Source organism: Nesoenas mayeri, assembly GCF_963082525.1.
Source record: "Nesoenas mayeri genome assembly, chromosome: 3".
Lineage (NCBI taxonomy): Eukaryota > Metazoa > Chordata > Aves > Columbiformes > Columbidae > Nesoenas > Nesoenas mayeri.
Genome location: NC_137544.1, coordinates 71102231 through 71124287, shown reverse-complemented (window position 1 = coordinate 71124287; position 22057 = coordinate 71102231). Strand labels below are relative to the sequence as shown.

Below are 22057 nucleotides of genomic sequence, written 5' to 3'. Positions count from 1 at the left end.
AGCAGAAGTCAAAAGGGCAATTAAGATCTTAGGAACTATTAAAAATGACAAAATGTTATTTCTCTGTGGTAAATCAAGAGTGCACCCTGCTCTGCACATACCAAGTGCAGTTTTGGTTCTGCTTATACCAAATGTAGTTTTGGTTAGTGCCTCTGAAAAAGGAACTAGTAACTATTGTTTACATAGGGCGGCAAAGTTGTCCTGAGGTATGAAATAGTTTGTGTATGATGAGAGGCTTACTCTTCTGTTCTGACAAGAGACATCTGGATCAATTATAGAGTTTTCTAAAATCATGAGAGGAATGGAAAAGATTAACAGGAGTTTACCCCTTCTAATTGTGTGAGAACTGCAGATAGCCATACAACTACAAGGCAGCAGGTAGAACGCAAACAAAGGAAGCTCACCCTCTGCAAATTCAAATTGTGGAACTTAATGCTTAAAGTTATTGTAGAGACCAAAGGTGTTCAGTGTTCTCAAAGTGACTAGATACATCAACAGAGTAGTCTCAAGAGTGGCAAGGGAAGAAGGTGATCTGGTTGCGTTCTCTATCACCGAATGTCCCTAATCTGCAGTCTGCAGTCAAGGATGATATACAGAGATATTTAACTCTTTTCTTGTTTCTTATGCTTTTCTCATAGTATTTCTTATTGGCCTGTGCCAGAGACAAGATACTGAGAGAGAGAGAGATGGATTTTTTGTTCAGTACATTTATCTACAGTACCTACTGTTAGCTCCAGCTTCTCCCAAACCAAAGATATCTTTTCTTTCCCAGAAGGAGGCTGAGGAGGGAGAAGAAGGAGGAAGAAACAGGGCTGGATAATTTCTACATTTCATACATTGTGGAGCTCAGTGTTGCATCTGTGTCACGAGTGTGTATTATGCCCAGCCGGTATTGTGGAGGGCACAATTCAACCCAGTGCTTTTTTGCTCTTGCTGACCTCTCAAAGATTATTTTCCCAGCTTTTTCTAGCAGACAGTAATGCTAAGAGCAATGGTGCTACAATACTGTCAAGCCTATTGTTTTGTGGCCAATACAGATGGATTACTGAGACCTAACTTCAAAAGTAGTTAGCTTCTCAACTGTTTGGATGGAGGATTGGCTCAGCTGGGGAAAAAATGCTGGCAATTATTTCTAACACTGTGTTTCTTCTTTATCTAATGTGCAATTTTCTGAAATACTGCTGTGTCTTTTGTCAAGAAATAGAGGCTGAGTGGCTTGGAAAATCTAAGATAAGGAGTCTCTGAGGTAGGAGTAATTGGTTGTGGTAGATGGGACAAATTAGAACGGTGCTCAGCAGAATTGTTTACTGTACTGTGTACATGCCACTTATTTCAGCCACTTCCACTATGTTTTCCTTTGTCTCTATTTATTTATTTATCTATCTAATATTGAGATAGTCGTTGACATTAGCTTACTTTCATACATGAGACTCTCCTGAACAACACAGACACAAAGCATTAGTCTAAAACATAAAAATGTCACATGTCCTCTTAGGTTATGCACAGCCTGTCTTTAAATGTTAGCATTAACCTTCAGTTCAGTTGGATCTGTAGATACAAGACTGAAAAAATGCAAAATGACACTGGTGTATTTTTTTATTGCAAATATTTATGTTTTTCTGTAGATCGTGTTTTCCGGATCCAGAGAGAAGTTAGGAACCTATTATTAGAGTTGTTGGAGATTCAGTTGATTAAGGACCTGTCACCTGAATCAGTTTTATATCACAGCTCTTCTAATTCAGTGGCCATTGCACAAAAAAAGTATCATCAGGCCTTTCAGTTATTTGCTACCTTGATTTGTTTTTGTCTCAGTGAAGGAGGATATAGTGCTAAGGATCTCAAGTGTGCTGTATTCCCGCAACCTGCACTCCATCAAATTCCAAAAGTAACAAAAAATAAAAATAAACTAGATAATGTTCCACCACCTTCAAAGGCGAACAATACATAGATAGAGAGGGGAAAAGAGAGAGGGGGGAAAGGAGATGTGCATATACATACCAAAGAACTCATTGCAGCAAAGTTAACTTTTGCATTCAATGCCACAGACTGCTTAACAGCAGCCACGCTGTTGACTCTATTATAATGACTGGAACAGGTGGGAGCAGAATTAAAATGGGGAAATGGATGAAAAACCCATGAATATAGAACCTATTGGTTCTACTGTCATGCAACCCCCACAATGGGTTGCTGCATGAATGTAGCATCAACATGTCACAGGTTAGGCAAGGGAGACTTCTTGGCATAAACAGTAAAGCAGAGAAAAACCTCTCTGACTTGAAAGTGAGAGTTAGCTGTGGAAGCAGAGATAGGAAAATGATCAGTGATAGCAATCTGTAGCCAAACATCAAAAATCCCACTTTGCTCTTTTTTTCTCCTCCCCTGTTTCCCTCAATAGACATCCATCAGACTGCAATAGGATTTCTGCTGGCCAGTTTGTGTCTTGTAAATTGACAAGAGAGGAGAGAATCACTTTGCTCAGAATCCTTGCTAAACTACATGAAAACAGGATTTATGCTGCATGTAAACTGTGTAAATCCAGTCAGCTTTTAAGTGGAAACCAATTTTGTAGTGTGTAAGTATCATTGATTTGTTAATCTGACAATTTTTTTAAACAAGCTGATGTGGATTAGCCGGTTCTGATTGTATGTCTCCTAAAAGTCATTTGAGTGCTGGATAGCTTGGTGAGTAAAGCACTAGAAATTAACCTTTGAGGCCCCTGCCTATAAATAAATCATAGAACCTTAAAAAAGAAACAGATAATCTCATTAGATATAGTTTTCTGGAGCCTGAGTCTAAATCCTGACATACAGAATCATTTATCATAATTGACGATCTTTTTCTCGAAGCAGACAGGAGCTAAGCTACAATAGAAAGCAAATCCTGCAGGAATTGGTACAGAAGAGCAGTATGAAGAATTTCCAACCAATTTGATGCTTAGGGGATGTTTTGTTTCCCCTCCAAATAATTCTAAGGGCTTTTAGCTTTTATGTATGCTTTTATAGCTGTATATCCAATAATTCTTAGTCAGAAAAAATGGTGTCTCTAAAATTTCATGCATGATCGTATTCTGGAGCCAGACAGAAGTAGAAGGAATGAATTTCTGATCCATGACATAACAGACACAAGTGGAAAATACAAAGCAAGCAATGTAATATTGAAAGGCAGAAGTGATACAGAGTTTGGTACTTAACATATAAATAACTGTTCAGAAGTACTCTACAGAAAAAGTACTTAACATGGTATCAAAAGTGTACACGCGATGAGACCTAGTGTTGTTATTTTTTGCAACTGCAACTCAGGGGTCTACTGAAATGAAGCAAAGTCAAGTGAGCATTTTAATGACATGAGAAAAAAACTCTGAACCTTATGGCTAATTTCAATAACTTGACTTTCCATTTTGCAAAAGGAAGAAAAAAACAGAGGAGACTTGCCTGAGCTCTGCATCTGTGTTACGGGGGAAAAGGGAGACTGTGTGTGTGGGAAGGAGATGGGAATCCTGGGGGGACACCAGTTCTGACTTGGCTTTTCAGCCTGCTTAAGTGTTAGCATCAAGGTCAGAGACATTCCAGCCCTGATTTCTAGTGTCTACATCAGCATTCATAGCACCAAGCTATGTGACTTTAGGATCGCACTAGGTATAAATTTTCATAAAGACTTTTGTGTTCCTGATTGGAAATGATTGATACAGCAATAGCCCATACCCAAGGTCAGGGGGAGCAGGAGGGGAACACATGCAGCCCCCACAAACCCTCTGCAGTTGGTCTCTATACCCTTGTGGGGTTTCATATGTGCAGTTAGTAAGGTTGGAGATTTGCTCCTGTACCTTTCTATTCTGGCTTCAGACTCACAGTTTAGTAACACTACACCGTGGAAAGAATACAGAAAAAGGTGTAGGTGATGGAAAAAATGTGCATGCTCTGGATGTGGGAAATAATTCAAATATTAGAAGAAATAGTGTCATATAGAGTGTCTAATTTACTGAAGATATATTGGACTTGTGATAATGGAATTATTGTGAGTTAGACAAGACCAGCTAATTACAAGGCATAGCATATCTCCGTGTGAGGTGGTAAAGAGAAAAGATGTATGCTGTTGCTCTGGATTAACTTGGATATTATTTGTGGCCATGTAAGTAAAGACTAGAAGGAATATCCTCTTGTGCAGTGCAGCAGCTGTTCTGTACTAAATTGCTAGCGTAATCTCATGAAATTGCTTGCACTAATTCACTTCAGCCTACCGATGAGTCTGATGGCATAATGCTGAGCTGTGGGGGTTCTCTCCTGCCCTGTACAGAGGAAAGCAAATCCATTTTTCCCCGCATTCCTAGTCCAGTGCAGCCACCAAGCTTGGGGTAAATTGTAACAGCCTTAGAAATTTATAACCACAGTGCAAGCGCAGCATCCTTCTCTGACCCATTGAAAGGGCCTCTCCACCTAGCAAGGACTGTGTTCTTTTGTGCACAAGGGACAAAATTGAGTCAATTTGTGTATCAGTATGATGACTAACCAGAGCAGAATATTTTTCAATATTTTGCAGAAATCTGTGTGTATTTAAAACAGATATTCCTCCACCAGGTACAAACTTTTCAGTATTCCTTCATTGATACTAGTGTACCAGTTTTATCCCTCCTGATTAAAGTGTTTATGCTGATTGACTAAAAAAACACCCCACACTGGACTGGATTTCAGCTGCACAGTAGAAATGATCAGGAATTGTTTTGTTATTCTCAGTATTGTTTTTGAAGTGTGACAGAAAGAGACGAATGTTAAAGTATTTTGTTTATTTCATAAGCAAAGAACAAGTCATGCACCATAAAAACAGATAAACCATCTTTGATGTTCATTGACAGATCCAAAGCAAAGCATTCTTTATGAGAAAATACTGCATTGCTAATAAAGCAATCCCAACAGCAGAGCTTGTGCTGCTTAATTTGTTTCCATGGAGTGATATTATAATTCTGACATACAGAAAAATCGCCTCACAGAGGCTCATGTTGCATTTGTTGCTGAGTGCATCTTTGATATAACATTTGTTATTGTAGTGCTTGGGGTGTCTTCAGAGGAGCAATATTCCAAATGAACCTGGCTGTATTATCCCTTTAATGTAGAATAGAACTTTGCATTAAATTTTCAGCTTGTTTCAAAAGTATTTTGCCAGCTATTTATTGCAAGTGGTCTGTTCAAGAACAGGGCCAGTATATCAGTATAAAATCAGAAAAATCCTTAACTCTCTATCTTTGGGGAACCTCTCAGGTCGTTCCAATTGCTTTCTGTTAGCTGAACAGACAGCAGGAACTCTTGTATTTATGCCTGCCTGTCAGGTTTTTTTATAGTAGAAACACGAATCACTGTTTGTAATGCAGGATTAGCCCGTCTCACACAGTATTAGAACTAGACTGACTAGAGAGTGATTTAATTTCTTCTTCTTCTGTATTTAACTTTGGTTTTCATCCCACACCAGCTTTTGCACTCCCAGGAACGCTCTGCCTCTTATGCTAGAGTAAATATTGAAGAGCATATGTATTATTTGTTGGGATTTGCACAGACAGAAAATGAGAGCAGTATGTATTCCCCTCTCTGTGGGCTTCTGTGTTCTGTGCTGCCAGTCAAATATAAAAAGATTGTACTATGGTGTCCTATTAGACCTTAAGACTGGAAGGACAGTTCGTATTGAACACAGGCCTTTTTCATAATCATGTTGCCTGCAGGGTTACCACCTGCCTTGATTTTATCTGATTAAGGTGAAATGCAAAACTGTCCTCATTTCACAAGTGGAACTATGTTCTCTGATGGAGAGCAATAAGATATGTATATATGTATCGGTGCTGTGAAAGAGGAAGAAAAATGTTAGAATTAGGTAACAATTAACATTTCAACTGCATTATGATAGTGTAGGTCACTTTTAGACACTTGCTTCAATCTTTAGTGTGCTGGAAGTGGTTCTCTGTCATAAAATCCCTATGAAAAAGAGAAAATCATAGCTATTCATCCAGATATGTCTGCGCTATGTAATATATTCCATGGCTTTTTAAAATTCTTTTTTGGTTGGATGGGTTTATTGTCCATGAACATTTATTTTTAGAGCAGCCTGGGCTTGCCTTGTAGTCTGAGTCATTTATGTAGCAATTTCAATATTTGTTTAAGCTCTCAGTGAAAGGCTCATGTTGAAGTCCTATAAATGCTGCACAGATTAAAGGAAAGGCATTTTTATATACTGTTTATATAGAATTACGTCATATCCCAGGAAAGAAAAAAGAAACGCAAAAGTAGAAAGAAAAGCATTGCAGTTTCTGGGTCACTGAATATTATTTGCCATTTTCCTTTTTCCAGTAGTAATTTTGTGCATGCTTATGCATGTGTGAGTAAGAGAGCAAGACCTACATGTGTGCGTCTTGGGTTTTTTGTCAGATATTTTTTGAGCTTGGCATATTGATTTTCCTGTATTGGGGACAGAAAATAACCTTTAAAAATTGCATTTGAATATCCTTGAACACTAGTTTTGTAATTAAAGAGACGGAAATCTGTGTTTGTTCTCTGGCACCTGGCCACATCTTCCGTGATGGTACAATGGCTTATTCTACATTTTATAGCCGTGGTAAAATATAAGTGAGATGGAAATTTATTGCAACATGAATTGCTGAAACTGTTCCTTCTGTCTGTCATCCCCAAAATTATAGGACAGTTTCCTTAATTTGACTTTTAAGAGGAAAGAAGAAATATTTACTCTCCAAATCTGATTCTCAACATTTGGGCTTTACAATATACTTCTGTTATTAAGCCATCAGCTGGAAAACAACTGTGTGAACTTTAGTCTAATTTCAGCTTAGAAACCTTATAGCATCTCTATATTGCACCTGTTTAATTTTGGCGTTCAGGAATGAAAAGATTGTAAAGACTTGCCCTTCAGTAACTAGCAAATGAAATTCTTCTATAGTTATTTTTGCCTTCTGTTGGATTTTCCTTGTGAAGACAATCTTCTCTCTTATAGAGTCTCCACCACATGCTGAAAGCTCCTGACCTCTCACTTGCCTTCTCAAAGGTACTGATCATCATCAAAGGCCAGTGCCAGCATGAAGGTGGGAATTTGAGAGAACAGAGTTCGCTTTAGAGATTTCAACTACTTTTTGAATAAAAGATGAGAAAAACCTTTCATGAATTGAGCTGATTGAGCTAAAAACCTAGTATACACTGCAAGTGAAAAGCTCCTTTTAGCCCAGATACCTGCGATGGGATTTTCACTACCAAGGTTTATATGGTGGAAAGTACTGAGTCTTCCAAAGAGAAGTTTAGAGCAGCTCTGTTGTGTCTTGACTTTAAAAACAAAACAAAACTAACAAAACACACCTGGTTATGTAGATGCCTTAGACTTGCTGATTTTCTGACTCTTTGATGTTCTGAAGAAACTGTAGGAGTAACTCCTGATAATTGAGAAGCATTTTATAAAAACAAAAAAATTGCCTCTGTAAAATTTACTTTAATTGGGCAAAGTCAGTACTGGAAAAAAAAGGAGTCTCCTTTTTATTTCTGCTTCAGTAGCTGCTGTATTTGAGCAGTAAAGGTTGTAGTTCAATTTCTCTTTACAGATACAATGGATTTTGTTTTGCTGCATGAGTTTAGTATTCACTGACTTTATAGGGAGTTGCATGGGTGAATTTACACCGATAATTTAAACTGGGTTATCAAGCTACCAGATGGTACAGACTGTTAGTCAAATATGTTTGCACTATTGCATGGTGGCCCTGAAGTCTTAGTCTCTTAGGCAATACTGATGATTTTTCAGAAAATTTCCCCCTCTGACAGACTCTTTCAACAGTTCCTCACATAGTGCTGCAGCATATACAGAAAACTGCCAAAAATAACAAGCAATGGCACGCTGGCATTGTGCAGCTCTGTACAACTTGGGCTTTGAATGCTGATGTGAGTAAACAGTACTTGTTCAAGTCTATTTTAAATATTGTTTTAAATATGCAAAAAGCAAGCAAGGATGCTGGTTCTAAACTAAAATGGCAGGTCAGTTTTTGTGCTGATATTTTCTGTTGCAAAGATTAAAAGAAAGACCTTAGCAGAAAATGGCTAATGTGGCTCATTACTTATAGTCATTTGGCTTTAAAGCATCGTTAAAATAACAGTGAGAAGCAGCACAGTGAAGGCCAGAGTTGTGTGCATTGAGAGAAAGCCAGACCAGCAGAATTTTCTCTAATCTGAGATGCTCTATTTGCTGCCAGTAGTCAAACTTTATGTGATCCTTTCCCAAGTCCGTTGCAGTCCCTTTGCAGAATTTTTGCACAAGTACTTCACAAGAGTAAAAATACCTTTTCTGCCTTTAAGTGATTTTTCAATTAAGGGCATACAAACAAAAATGTAACCCATTCAGCTGGGCAACTAACATCTCTGGTAACTGGTCAGAACAGGACAAGGATTGCATCCTGACAATCAAGCTTTCATGCAACTTTCTTGAATATTAGCTTCAGCAGCCTTTTAGATAGCAAAAATTTGTATAGTTCATTTTACTGACTTCAGCTGTCAGAATTCAATCAAGAAAAAAATAGCATAATACTGGCAGGGGTATTTGGCAGGGGTATTAATAAGGAGAAAATTGTATTTAAATTCATATTTTTTTTTTAAAGGCAAATAGATTTCTTATTGCAGATAAGGCTTTGAAAAAGGGGCACTTAAATATATTCTTTATTGGCACACAGTCTTTTTAACAAAGTATTACATTTTGTGTACATAGCCAATTTTTGGGGACATATGAACATGTGTAAGCACTATTGACTTAATAGTTGCTGTGCTAGTTTGCTTGAGCTGAAGAACTGCCACACCATTTGTAGTTTTAGAGAGACTTTTAAAGACTTACAGGAAAGACCTTCACTATGTCAGCCTCTGGGTACATGCAAGTATCGCTTGTCCTCTTCTCTGGTTTAGCATTGCCCAACTGCAGAGCTGAGCTTTGCGATCTAAATACATGCCTGCTGACTTTGAGAAGACAGAATTCAATACTTCTTGCTTTTGAAAGTATCTCCTTTTATGTTTTTTTCCAAAGCAATCTGTATTATTGAAACACTCTAACATGTCTCTTTTCCAACATGTATTTGTTTTACTTTGCTATCCACTTACCTAGATTACTATACAGAAAAACATCACCTGGAAACTCATGTCATTAAAATGGCATGAGTACAACTAAAGAACCCCATGTAATTTTTTTACTTCACTTTTTTGTTTTGGTGAATATGTTATTTCTTACATCAATTGTAAGGTGGGCAGTACAAGATATTTGGGTACTAAAAGATTGTCTCCCAGTTTGTAAATATACTGCTGACTGCAGTCAACATGCATTTACAAAAAATCAATCATCAGATGTTTTAGTGTGTCCAACAGGCTGGATGCTGCTTGTAGCATTTTGAAGTATCTCTATAGCTAAGACATATTATACTTGCTGAGAAAAGTTCTGATACTTACAGGTGAGGCAGGGGAATAACCACTGTGCATCTGTTGAATAAAAAGTCATATAGTTTTCTTTCTTGGGGAAAAATGTTCCATGACTGAACCTACCCCAAACACAACAGATCATCAAAATAGGTATTGGAAGCAGAAGTATGAGTTAATGGGTCAGAGAATTTCAGTTTTCAAATGTGACTCAAATGCATGATCAACATTTCAAATGCAGAAGGTAAATGAATGAGGCCTTTTGTTAATAATAATTTGATAACTAAACCTAGTGATTACAAGCTGATTTCATGAGAGGGTTTTGAGTCTGATGTGTGATTCTATGATTAATGATGGTTAGCAATAATTGACATTTCAGATAAAGTTGTGTGCCCCTGTGAATCCCTTACAGATGTAAGACCTACAGATGTAAGACTTAGGACATGAGATGATAAATTATTCACAGAATAGTTTTATCACCTTTCTTTCTTTAAAAATTCCATCTTTCTTATACAAAGGATTATATCTGTAAGCAGAGTGTAGGTCTAAAAATGAATGAAGCTTTAAGTTTGGTTATATAATAATAATAATAACCTTCTGTGAGTTCTTGGAGAAATATTACTGCATCTTTCACAATGCCCAACCACAAGCAGTATTGACATACTTGATATTCTTCGTAGTATCTTTTTCTCTTTTCAGTAACATATTTATGCATTCCAGACACTCTCCTTAGTTTTGTCTTTGTTCATGTTCACATAACATCAAAAATGAGAAAAGGTCATCTGAAACATCAAAACATTTAATTAATGAAAGCATAGTGAAGTACTTTGACATCATTGTCAGTTCCTAAAAGAGTGACCACATTGTCACAAGCACAGGGTTGCATTTCACTGGAAGAGACATAGACAGCAGAAAGGTGTATTTTTTGCACCAGTATTCCAATTAGTTAAAGAGGTTGGCAGAGACTGGGAAAATGACATAAGAACAAATGCACGCTAATTGTAGGATTTCAAATCCATTAAATTTTCTATGAAAGTCTAGCCCAACTCCCTCTTCTTGCTGTCCCATTACCATTCCTGGTGTTTTCACACACATTGCAGTGCTTTCTGTCGTTCCTGCTGACTCAACAGAGTTTTCTGGGCCAGGCTGTGCAGTACCAAGTACTTTGTGTATGAAGTCCAAGCTGCCATGTCCCGCAGTAGACGGAAGGGTGGCTGTGCTCTGGATGGATACTCACCGTAACAAGCACTTGTGAGCTGCAGGCTTCTCTTGCCACCTTCTCTCGCTGTATATGCTCAGCAGGCCAGTGTACACCTGCCTATATATACATATATAATCTTTGCTATATTGCAAGAGTGCTGCATTTCCAAACTTTTAGAATGATTTCTTTTAAGATGGAACATTTTTCATATCTGTACTCTAGTCAAATAAAATTCTATGTAGAGCGGTCATAAAAAAAAAAAGAACAAAAAAAAGACTACACGTCTGTTAATTTTCTAAGTGTGAAGTGGTTATTCTCATATATTTGAAACATTTTTCTGTTGCAAGCTCTGTTTTCCAATTAGCACTGTGGAAGGATACCCTTTGAAGGACACTGACAGATACTCTTATGCAGTTATACTCAGAGCTCACAAAGGATATGTACTTTTCAGAATTAACAAGTGTTGATGCAGACATACATTTTAAGAGAGAGAAATGGAAATTACACTGTTTTCGTAACGTACATGCTCAGTTTGCATGGAGCTAAATGTGATGGGAAAATTTACATGCTAAAAGTTAAGCATGTGTAGAAATGACGGGGATTGCAGCTGTTGTGTGAAATTAAGCTCATCTAACCTTAAAAGTCTGAACGTTACTTGTGTACATCTTACCTAGTCACCTTAGTCTCCTCAGTTAATGGAGATAAGTGATACCCTTTTGGAGGCCTGTCTCAAACAACAAGAATTAGCCTGTGAAGGTGTGTATTTCCTTCTATTGACTAAAAAAGAAGTGTGCAATGAATATATTAGACTCACGTAGCTGATATTTAGATGCTTAAATTCAGTGAATTGAATCTCACCCAACTTTACCATTTGGGAAATGATGAAATTTAAAATGCAAAGCAGGAAATAGTGCTACAAGCGTATGGTAGAAGATAAGATGCAGCACACAATCCTACAGTAGAGATACATATGCTTGTAACTACAGTCAATGAAGATGTTGTATGATTTTCTATGATTCTCTGAGACTAAAATTCAGCCAGGGCCTGTCCCAGCCCCAGCCAAGAGCAGCTTGGGGCACTGGGCACCCCTCTGGGGATGGGGACAGGCCAAGGCTGGGACAGGGGCCCATGGGTGGGCCTGACTCTGAGGGGCCCATGGCTGGGCAGGGCTGTGGGGAGCTGGAGACCAGCCCTGCTGCAGCATCACTGGGTCAGGGGCTGATGGCCCCAGGGGCTGACATGGAGTTCTGGGCTGTGGGGAGTCCTGGGGAGCTGGGCAGGGACAGTCAGGGCTGATGGTGCCATCAGGGCCCTGGCACTTGCATTGGCTCTCAGTAAACTCTATTTGTAACAGCAGTCATTTTTTGCTTGCGTTTTGCCAGTTTATGCAATATTACAGCGTTGATTTAATTTTTCCTTTGCCTTCTCACTGGAGAACATAAATCATACAAAGTGATAATTTTAAGCAAAAACAAAACCAGAAGCTAATTCTGTCTGAGAAAAAAAAAAAGTGAGGACTTGGGTAATTAAATTTATAGCAGTTAGAAGCATAGTTTAATTACAAGTGTAGCTAAAAATGTGTTGTTCAGACCAGTTGAAATCAGGGGATTTATTATGTTAGGAGACATTAAACTGTCCTTCCTAAATCTTTCTTCTTTATTCTTCTATTGGAGATAAATATACTTCTATGAACAGATTAAAAATGTCTTTGTATCTTTATAAGAGAATACCACAATGTAAATTATTTTACATTATTAATTTACATTATTAATTTACAGTTGCAAATTCCTGTGATTTGAATGTACCTTTCATTCATAAGTCTAGCATTTGGAATTAAAAAATAAAGCAATATGAGAATCAAGCAACAACAAAATAATTCGAACAAGTAGTATGCTTCAATTTTATTTAAGTAATAAATGCTTAAATGTAAGCAAAGAAGTTACATATGGTGAGTTTATAAAGCTGCTGGTGCTTTGAACTGGATATCATCCCTTCATAACTTAGTTTTCTGTTTAGGTTCAGGCTCGTTCCTAAGACACTTTAGTTTTATGGGTTGTATTGCTTTGAGATGAATGGAGCTATGTCAGAGGAAGAAATTGGTATAAAAATACTAAAGATTTGCATCAATGTTACATTTCTTACATTTTGCTCTGCCTTCACAGTTAGCAAAAACCTGTAACAGTCATTATAGTCAAGAATATGTTTAAATGTTGGTTGAAAGAGTTGAAAGAAATAATAAAAAATTTAGCTACCATTTTATCAGTCTGCTGATGTTCTCAGTCCCAAGTTTTGGCTTCTGATTAAAGGCAAATGTCCATGCTTTTGCATCATTTCCTTTTATGTGTAATTGTTATGGATTTATATAATATTCTGATGGTTTGGTCTGTGTCTGTGGAAATTTCATGTCTGCCTGTATTTTTCAAAGTAATAATTGGGAAAAAGGAAATGGACAGTGTCAGTAATTGTTGAGACCATTGATTATAAGGGTTTCTGTACTACAGAGGGCATAAAAACTGATCCTCAAAGCATTCTACACAAAAATAGAAGAAATCTGTAAAGTGTGGATTATTTACTTCATGTTGCATGCATTAGCTACACACCAGAGACTTAGAAAATACATTTTTATTTTAATCATTGTTGTCCACAGTTTACCAGGGAACCATTTAGGTGCTGTACTCATAATAACTTTCATGTTGCCATGTGTGTTTGCACATACATTAATATGTTGATGAATGTATGGGTAGTTTTGTGGGTCAGGTGACAAATGGTTCTTTATGCTTTTCAGCAGAATAGGTATTTTTAAATCTCTTTTTATTTATGGAACAGTTAATTGTCTATAACCTTTGTCTCTAGTCATAGCACAAGAATTTAACATCATTCAAGACTTTTTCAAAACTCCATATAATTGGTAAAAATGGGTCCCATTGCTGGAGCATGTTTTGCAAAGGTCTGCTTACAGAACAGAAGAAATTATAGTAGAAATATATAGAAATATATATATAGAGAGAAATATATAGAAATATATATAGAATATATATATAGTAGAAAATATAGTAGAAATAGCAGGTATCAGAAATACATCCAGAAATATCCCAAAAAAAGTAAAAAGTTTCCAATTTTTGTTGTTTTCCAAGTTTCTTCTTTATTTCCATTTTTTTGTCAAATTATTGTTTGACAAGAGTAATTTCAGTTGTTTCCTCAAATTAGTGCTTCTGCAACATGAAGATCTGAAAGGACTTCTTATAGACAGCAAACTGTTCAAGTGTGTCAGTATAATTCAATGTTGCACATGTTTGACTTCTCCGAACTCATTGTTGCTGGAAAGTGTCATGCCAACCGTGACATGACTTTTAAGCTCTCTCTTCTCTTTCTTTGCTGGTAACATCAGGATCTCTTGCATAATCAGATTTCAAGATCTAGTGAAAGTCTGGACTATGAAACGGTTAAAAACTACATTGGGCGAGCCTCTGAAAAATAGATTATACAAAATATAGTATTGGGAAAAGGATGCAGCAGCGGACAACAAATAACACTTAAGCATATACGTGTGTATATATGTCTATATATATATATATATATATATGTATATCTTCATACTTTTACACATTTTTTACAAAGATCCTTTGTTCCAAAGTGTCTGTAGTGTCTAGCATGGAAGAAAGAGAGGAAGCATGTAAGCAGTTCCTGTAAGGGAGATTGTATAAATTATGGATGAGGGAAGAGTGGAATGGATTTCTGGGAGGAATAGGCATTCAGGAAATATGATTTCAAGGAGAATGGAAAGGGAAAAGAGTTCTTACCAGGCAAGAAAAAGTAAACTTTCCAATCTTAAGGGATTTAGTGAATAATAAATTGAAAGGATAAGAAGGAAGAAAGAGACGGTTCATTGAAGAAGCAGCTGGGAAGGCTGCAAAAAGCAGGGACAAGCAGAAAGCAGTTCAGTTGGTATTACAAAGCTAAAAAACATCTGTTAAAGATTAACACGCAGTATTACATGAAATCATAATTATTATCTACACTTAGAAATTTCTATAGCAATATACAAACAATGCAGATATTTTCAAGGGAAATTACACGTGGAGAAAAATTAATAATTACATGAGGACTTGTGAGTAAGAGAGAGGAACCATGTTTTATGCAGTGAGTTCTGATGCGAAACACAGAGAAGTCAACAGCTCTGGACTACAAGTCGGGCCTCAGGTCAAGAAGTTAGACAGTGAGAGCTTGTACATTCAGGGTCTGGATGACCTGGAAGATGGAGATGTAAATCCCCGTGAAAATGGACAGAAAAATACTGCATATCAGTGGTTCTGTGGTGGAAGCAGTAAGGGCAATTTAAAGTACATTTAGAACAAAAACCAGAATAAACAGCTGAGAGTCTAAGCATGGGAGAAATGAGGAGAGAAAAATTCAAGGTGATACAGGGGTTCTCTTCATGGAAGTTGAGAAAAATAAAAACTCATTAAGAAAGAATCAATTAAAGCTAAAACTCACACGTTCAAATACGTTAATATCCTTGTGAGCGAGAGTAGGGAAGAAGTGGGTGGAAAGAAGCATATGAGAATATCATAGGTTTTATTAAATGGGGATAAATATTAATATTTAATAAGAGACAGGCCATTAATAGATAATTCTTTCCGTATGCTTAAAACTTGGCCACCTTAATCCTTGGCTACCTTTAAAAGGGTTTGGTGTTGAAGTTGCATTTATAGAATCATAGAATCATTTCAGTTGGAAGAGACCCTCAGGATCATCAAATCCAACCATAACCTAACTCTAGCAGTAATGATGCATTCTCTACCTGTACCTCCTCTGAATGGAGATAAAGCATTCACCAGCAAGAAGCTGATTTGAATTTCATTTAAATCAGTCCCCTAAACATAAAAAGTTATACCTGCAGAAGACTTGTACTAGTATAATTGCATCTATAGTAGGCGTTTTGCCTTTTTTAGTTATGTTGCTTCCAAGTATAAAGGCTTTTGCCTTCGTATGCCTAAGACAGCTATGCCAGCAGAAGTTGTGAGTGTAGGCCATGCCTCTCTGGCTTTCAGTGAAGCCACAGTGCTGATGGAGTTTTCCTGACAACTGTCTCCAATTCATTTGCATCCTTTAAATGGCAGCCATTAAGAGTGAGAGGTAACTATTTGTAGTTGCATCAGCAGAAAAACAGGTTGATAAAAATCATAATTCCTCCCATGTTCTGAGGAGAACCATGCTCTTAAATCACTTTAAGGAATTTTCTCTGTTTGCAAGCAGATACTTCTGTTTATGGTAAGAAGAATAAAGCCCAGGTTGCTTTCAAATTCTGCACATCTATTCCTTGCCAGAAATTAGTCCAGTAGTGTACAAAAGTGAGTGGCAACCTTCAATTTCATCACCAGGAAGGTAATCACAGTCTGAAAAGTTCAGTAAAGTGCACAGCATCTAGCAAGACATGGTCTTTCTTACTGGCTGGTACAGATGGGAAAGTCTATAGCAGTTGAATGCAGAGTTCTGGCAAATCGCTCCCCCGCCTGCATAGTTGATTTGTGTATTACACCTGTGAGTGACACCTACATATTTCTGAAATGGGTTATATTTGTGACAGCCAAAATTAAAGTGATCTGCAGAGCCTATGAAATCCTCCAGGGAATCAGGGAAAGCCTGTATTACACTTAGAAATGAGTCCAAAGCTGGTGTGTGAATCAGAATTCAGCTTTGGCCAGCTCTAAGGTTTTAATGTGAGCTCCTCTTTTAACAGGCTTTTTGGCTTACACGAAGGCGCTGACAGTATCTGGCAGATAGTGCTGCCCTTTTCATCTTGCTTTTGTTTGTAGTCCTTTGGGTAAAGGGCTAAAATGTTTGGAATATAACCTTTCTAAGCATTCTTGGTAGCATGCTCGGAAATGTGGAAGGATTATTTGATAGATGGTTTTCAGCATTCTGGTGCCTGCAGAACCATGGCTAATCTTTCTAATCTTCTTTATCTAAAGTAATCTGTATATTCTATCCTCTCTGCATCCATGTATCTTATGATAAAACTGAGCTGACAGGAAGCTCTAAAATGCCTATTTTTGTTTCGTTCCAACAGCTGGCTGCCCAGACTCCTTGATTAAAGAGCTTCATCACTTCAGGATTCTGGGAGAAGAACAGGTGAGTTAGCATCTCAAAGGCAGCATCTTAATGTCATGAAAGATAGACACTAATGAGACAGTTTTGTCTCTCTCCAGGGAGGCAGAGTGTATCTCATGACCCCCAATGACCTGAAATGTGGGGGAAAAAAACACACAGGAGATATACATGAGATTTTTTTTTCATTCTATCCATCAGCCTTGACAAGTTATTAATTGGTACATCTGCTATCTGCCACAGCTTTTCAGCTTTCGACTACAGCAGTAAACAGCCTCTCTAAAACAGCAGATAGACAAACAATCTGACTAAGGTACTTAAAGCTACTCATGATATTCATCTCTTTTTGTGGCCTTTTTTCTCTTTAAAGGTGTGTTTCTCATTCATACTTATAGTTGTGCTTTGCACTCAGAAAACTATTTCTGTAGAGGGATGTTAGGAAAGCAGAAATGAAGTATGCTTTACAATACTCACAAGATGGTCATAGTTGTTATTTTGTCAATAATGAAATTATTGTAGAGACATGTTGAGAAAATAGCCTTAAATTTTGAGAGAGAAGTTGAGTTTTCAAATGCTGAAAGCTACAGAAATTCAAGCTGTCTTTGTTTCTGAAGTATCTCTCCTAATATACTGGTTACAAAGCCTATCTGCCTGAGACAGAGTTGCAGGTACTAGGAACTGAAAGCCTTGAAAGCTCAGCATTAGTGTGTTGTACATGAGAATATCCATGTCTTTTAATGTGTCTTTTAATCTTGCACCAAGGGACTTGCACAAGGTTCTATGAAGGCTGTGACAGAGGTAGGAACAGGTACTGGAAAGTTGGTTAAAAGTCTGGTTTCTTAGTTGTTAGATCAGATTATATTGTCAAGAACACTCTGTTGCTTCTCCTTTCTCTGTCACTGTCCATTTTTTTATTGCAGTTAAGGCTGCTGGTACATTTTCTAGACTTCAGTTTTCGTCCACAAGGCCCCTGCTTCAGTTGTTATAGAAAGTCAAAAGACAAAGTCAGAGAACAGAATGGGCCAAAGGAGATACTGGAAGCAGTGATCTAGTGAGATTGTGCATTTAGAGAGAGGAAATAAAAGAAATTATGACCAGGACTGATGGGGCCAAGAGACAGGTTAGAGGCAGCTGACAAATGGAGGGCAGAGTGAGATGAAGGTTTGGAAAACTGGGGAGATGGTGCTGGCTGGTGAAGGAAGAGGGAGTAGAAACCAGAATGGTGGGGATAAGGGTCTGACAAGGAGCTGGGACCAAGGACTAGAAGGGAATGACCCAATAAGGAAATTTGCTAAAGAGACTAGTAAAGAAAGGAAAATCTGTACTTAAGGAGCTTCACAAGGAGGTCAAGCGAAGCAGAGTGGGAGGAGTGGGACAAAAGAAGAGACTTGAAGAAAAAGTCAAGAATAGCTACACCAAGAGACTGTGAGTATGAAGAAGAGGGCTGAACCAGACAGATTGTGATTGCTTTACTGGCAGAGCTCTGAGGATGGATTTGTAGACCTCAGCCTTGCTAATGACTGTTAACAGAACAACATAATTTGATGAACTACTTTTTGTTTGTTTGTTTGTTTGTTTGCTTTTTAGAAAACAAAGTGGTAAAAATAAAAATTAAGGCTGAAGAAGCTAAGAGTGCAAATGAAGAATTCAGACATTAGAAAATGTTACATTCAATATTGTTTATGTAATCGTAATACTTACTTTTTTATTGCACTCACCCTTACACCTTTGCACTAAGAGAGTATTAAATTATATGATATGCAAACTTCACAAGTGGGGTGATGTAAACCACAAGGAACCACAAGAGACAAGATGATTCATTTCTGTCATATGATAACAGAAGTCTTGAAGAGAGTAGAAAAGTTTGATGAGGAAAACCTCTTTAATCAAATAAACACAGTATTTTTGCCACTTGAAATATTTTTGGTATTATTTTGGTTTTTCATAATGAAATTACTCCTTTCTGTATTGAATACACTTAAAGAGATGAAAAATTTTTGTCATCATGCATTAGGAGCATAAAGCTATACAGATGGAAAGTTGTTTTGCAGGACAGATCTGACCTATAAATATTTTCCTTTCTCCGAAACTGGCTACACTAACAGGTTATTCAGATACAATGGTTATCACTTGGTCTTAACTAATGTCTTTGAATTAGTGAACATTGCTATGAGGCTTGAATTATTCCATAAACTCATACAAGTATAAAGAATATTGAAATTATATTCTATCCCTACAAAAACATTGTTATCATGAGTCTACTAATGACCACAGTAGCTCTTGCTTGAAGTTGGCACACACTTTGATAGTTAAGGAGAAGTTGGTGCAAAACCAAGGTAAAAAAAAATCAAATACATAAAAATGAAGTAATTTCAGACAAAGTTGTTATTCACATGGCTATCTAATGATTTCTTATATTTATTTATTTAAATATTTTATTTTTGCAAAGATCTAAAGTATCTCTTTTTCTGTCAATATGCATGCTAGATAGAAAAAAAAATAATCAGAACATGGTTTTATTCAGACTTCTTAAAATTTCAGTATTATCAACCAACATATATTTTCTTCCATTCCAAGCAACAGTCAAAGAATAATAAGGGCATGCTACTGCTTCATATCCAATCTTGATTTATTTTTAAAATGCTTATGTACTTAAGGCTAGAGTATAAAAGCAGAATGGACTATTGTGATAATCTGTTCTGATCTCCTTTAGAATACACATTACATGACTTTCTTGGATTAATTCTTGTTTAAACTGGAATATATTGCTTCAAAAAACATCCATTCTCTGTTTACAAATCACTTGCAGACATTAGATCCTATTATACCTCTCAGTAGCGAAAGATAAAAAATTCCCAGCCTCTTTTCTTTCTACCACTCCAGCAGAACCAGCATGTTCCCTACATTGTATGTTTCCCATTCCTCAGTGTCCTTTACATTTCCGATTCCCTTTGTCCTGTTACAAAGCAATAGGTTATCATCATCATAAAGATTGGCTTCAACCTATGAATGCAACTAAGGAAAAGCCACCATATCCCTGAAATAGGACTGAAAAATTGCTTATACAGCAAAAGGGAGTCTGTCAGTTAGACTGTCAGGTAAATATGTTTCAGACAGAATGAAGGAACCTTTCTGTTTGAAGTGGACATTCCCACTGGAACTTGTGAGTTCCAGTTAAACCAGTGTCAGGCCAATAATGAATAGAATTTTTCTTCTAGAGATTTCTGTTTATTCATCAAAGAGTTGCCTTAATGCTTTTTGGCATGGATGGACACAGCTCAGATTCAGCTCATGATCCATCACACTGTTTCCCAGACAGAAATCCTGTTTTGTAGTTGTGGGTAATAGTTTGTTCCTAGAAAAATAACTTAATATGTGACTGTCCTGAAAAGTTGTTTGCTTAAACTCAGTTTACCAACTGTTCAGATACCCTGGTAGCATAAACTTAACCATCAATGTTACATGTTCATTAGTTCCTCTTCTCAAATTGTTACAAGCTGTATCACTGGTGTTCTATGTTCTTCGTTTTCTTCTAAGTCATTGATAAAAATTTTAGGTGGCATAAGGCCAAGAATCAATGTCTTCTGGACTTTTTTGGAAACACCTGCTTAATAATGATTGCCTATTTACAGTTACATTTTACTTATAGTCATGCCAGATAGCTAAGTTTTCATCCTCTTAATATGTGGCATGTTAATTTTGTGTCACTTTAGACAATTAATCAAAATGCCAGGTGGCAGCAAGACAAGTGCCTTAAAGAAGTCTGCTTCATCGACTCTCTTACCTTTATCAACCAAATTTTGGTTGGCAAGCAACTATTCCTAATATAAAACCCTGGCCTCTACTTTTTGTTCATCAAGTATTTGTTTCCTGTAAATACTGACCAGATATCAGTTTTGTTGATGTCTTTTATGAGAGGTTTTGTGCGGCTTACAGCATCAAAGCACTCGGAGGTGTGTCTGCCTGTCTATCTGACTATTCAAGTGAAATGTTTCTTTATCTAAACCTAAGTGTTGAAGGAAAACTAATGCCGAGAAAAAAAGACTTTGTGTTTAACTTGAAGTGTGAAGAGATGCTGATTCATCTAATATTTCCTAAAAGGAGTTGTAGAATAACAAAACTGTTCTTCAAACAGTCAGACTTCTCAGTAGTCTCCTGGACATGGAAAATTCCCATGTTTTCTGTTCCCTCGGGAATGTACATTATGGGAAATTCCATTTCAGCTGGCAAGTCTATCTTTTAAGGTTTAGTTGGTCACAACAAGATAGTTTTTAAAAAGCATATCATTTTTAGACTTCATGGAAAGAGGTCTCATATTCTTTGTGCTAAAATAGAAGAGTACAAGCGTCCTTGGTACATGATAGCATTGTGGATACCTAACTTACCACATAAAAACAACTTCCAGAGTAATTGGCATAATATGCAACACAAATGCATCTAGCAACAGATTGCTACCCAACTTGATAGTTGATGCTTTGAGATGCTGCCAGGGAGTCTGACCTAGACAAGTCTCTAAAAACATCTTTGACTGGTTTGTTTTGGACTTCATTTTCACAGACTCTTCTGGTACACAAAGGTCTCTAGAAGGCAAGGAGATTCTCCTAGACGTGCAGCCCCAGGAAGGGGAAAACCTGCAGCTTTCTAACTGTCTTTAGCTCTGTCGAGCTTTTTCTTGCAATTTGATCTCACTGTTCATAATCCATGTTTTCCCTCTAGCATAATGGATGCAGTCCAACCTGCTGGCTAACTGCTTCAGTTCACAGGTACCTGAGATGCACTCAGGATTGGGATGAAAGATTTATTGAAAAGTAGCACAATATAAGAAAGTTAGTCTCCTGCAGTAGCCATTTGCCTTGTCGGGCTGGCTGTCTCTGCAAGTAAATGCAAATGGTTCTACAAGTGGTGATAATACAAGCTGCTTATAAACATATGTTAAAGATGCACAAAATATGGGCTCTGTCCAAATACAGTGGAAGGCAGGTAATTCAACAAGCCAGTGCCAGAGACAGCAGAGAGAATGCTTTAATTCAGATCTAAACACTACAATATACCAACATAGCAAAATGACTTGCAGTGAACTGTTACGGAGTCTCCCTAATGACTCTCTGAGAAACTTCCTTCTTCTCCCCAAAGTAATAAAAATATCTTGTTTAATTGTTTAAATGGAATATTGTGATTCATGAATAAAATAGCAGCTACATCTGAAGGCTGGAAGGGAAAGCAAATAACGCAAGAACAAGCAATCTGCTGCTGTACCTGAGTGCCCCCAACAGGTCACACCACAGATGAAGCCAGTGACATGCTGGTGGCAAGAAAAGAAGCT

The 22057-nt window shown here is 37.2% G+C and overlaps 1 protein-coding gene across 1 annotated transcript in view; it reads left to right on the top strand.

Annotated features, from left to right (window-relative positions):
* PRKN (parkin RBR E3 ubiquitin protein ligase) overlaps positions 1–22057 on the top strand; it is a gene marked incomplete at both ends in the record, with an annotated part of 576161 nt that overhangs the window by 437789 nt on the left and 116315 nt on the right. The window contains 1 exon segment of the mRNA XM_080341443.1: positions 16697–16758. Coding sequence (XP_080197569.1) covers positions 16697–16758 — 62 coding nt within the window.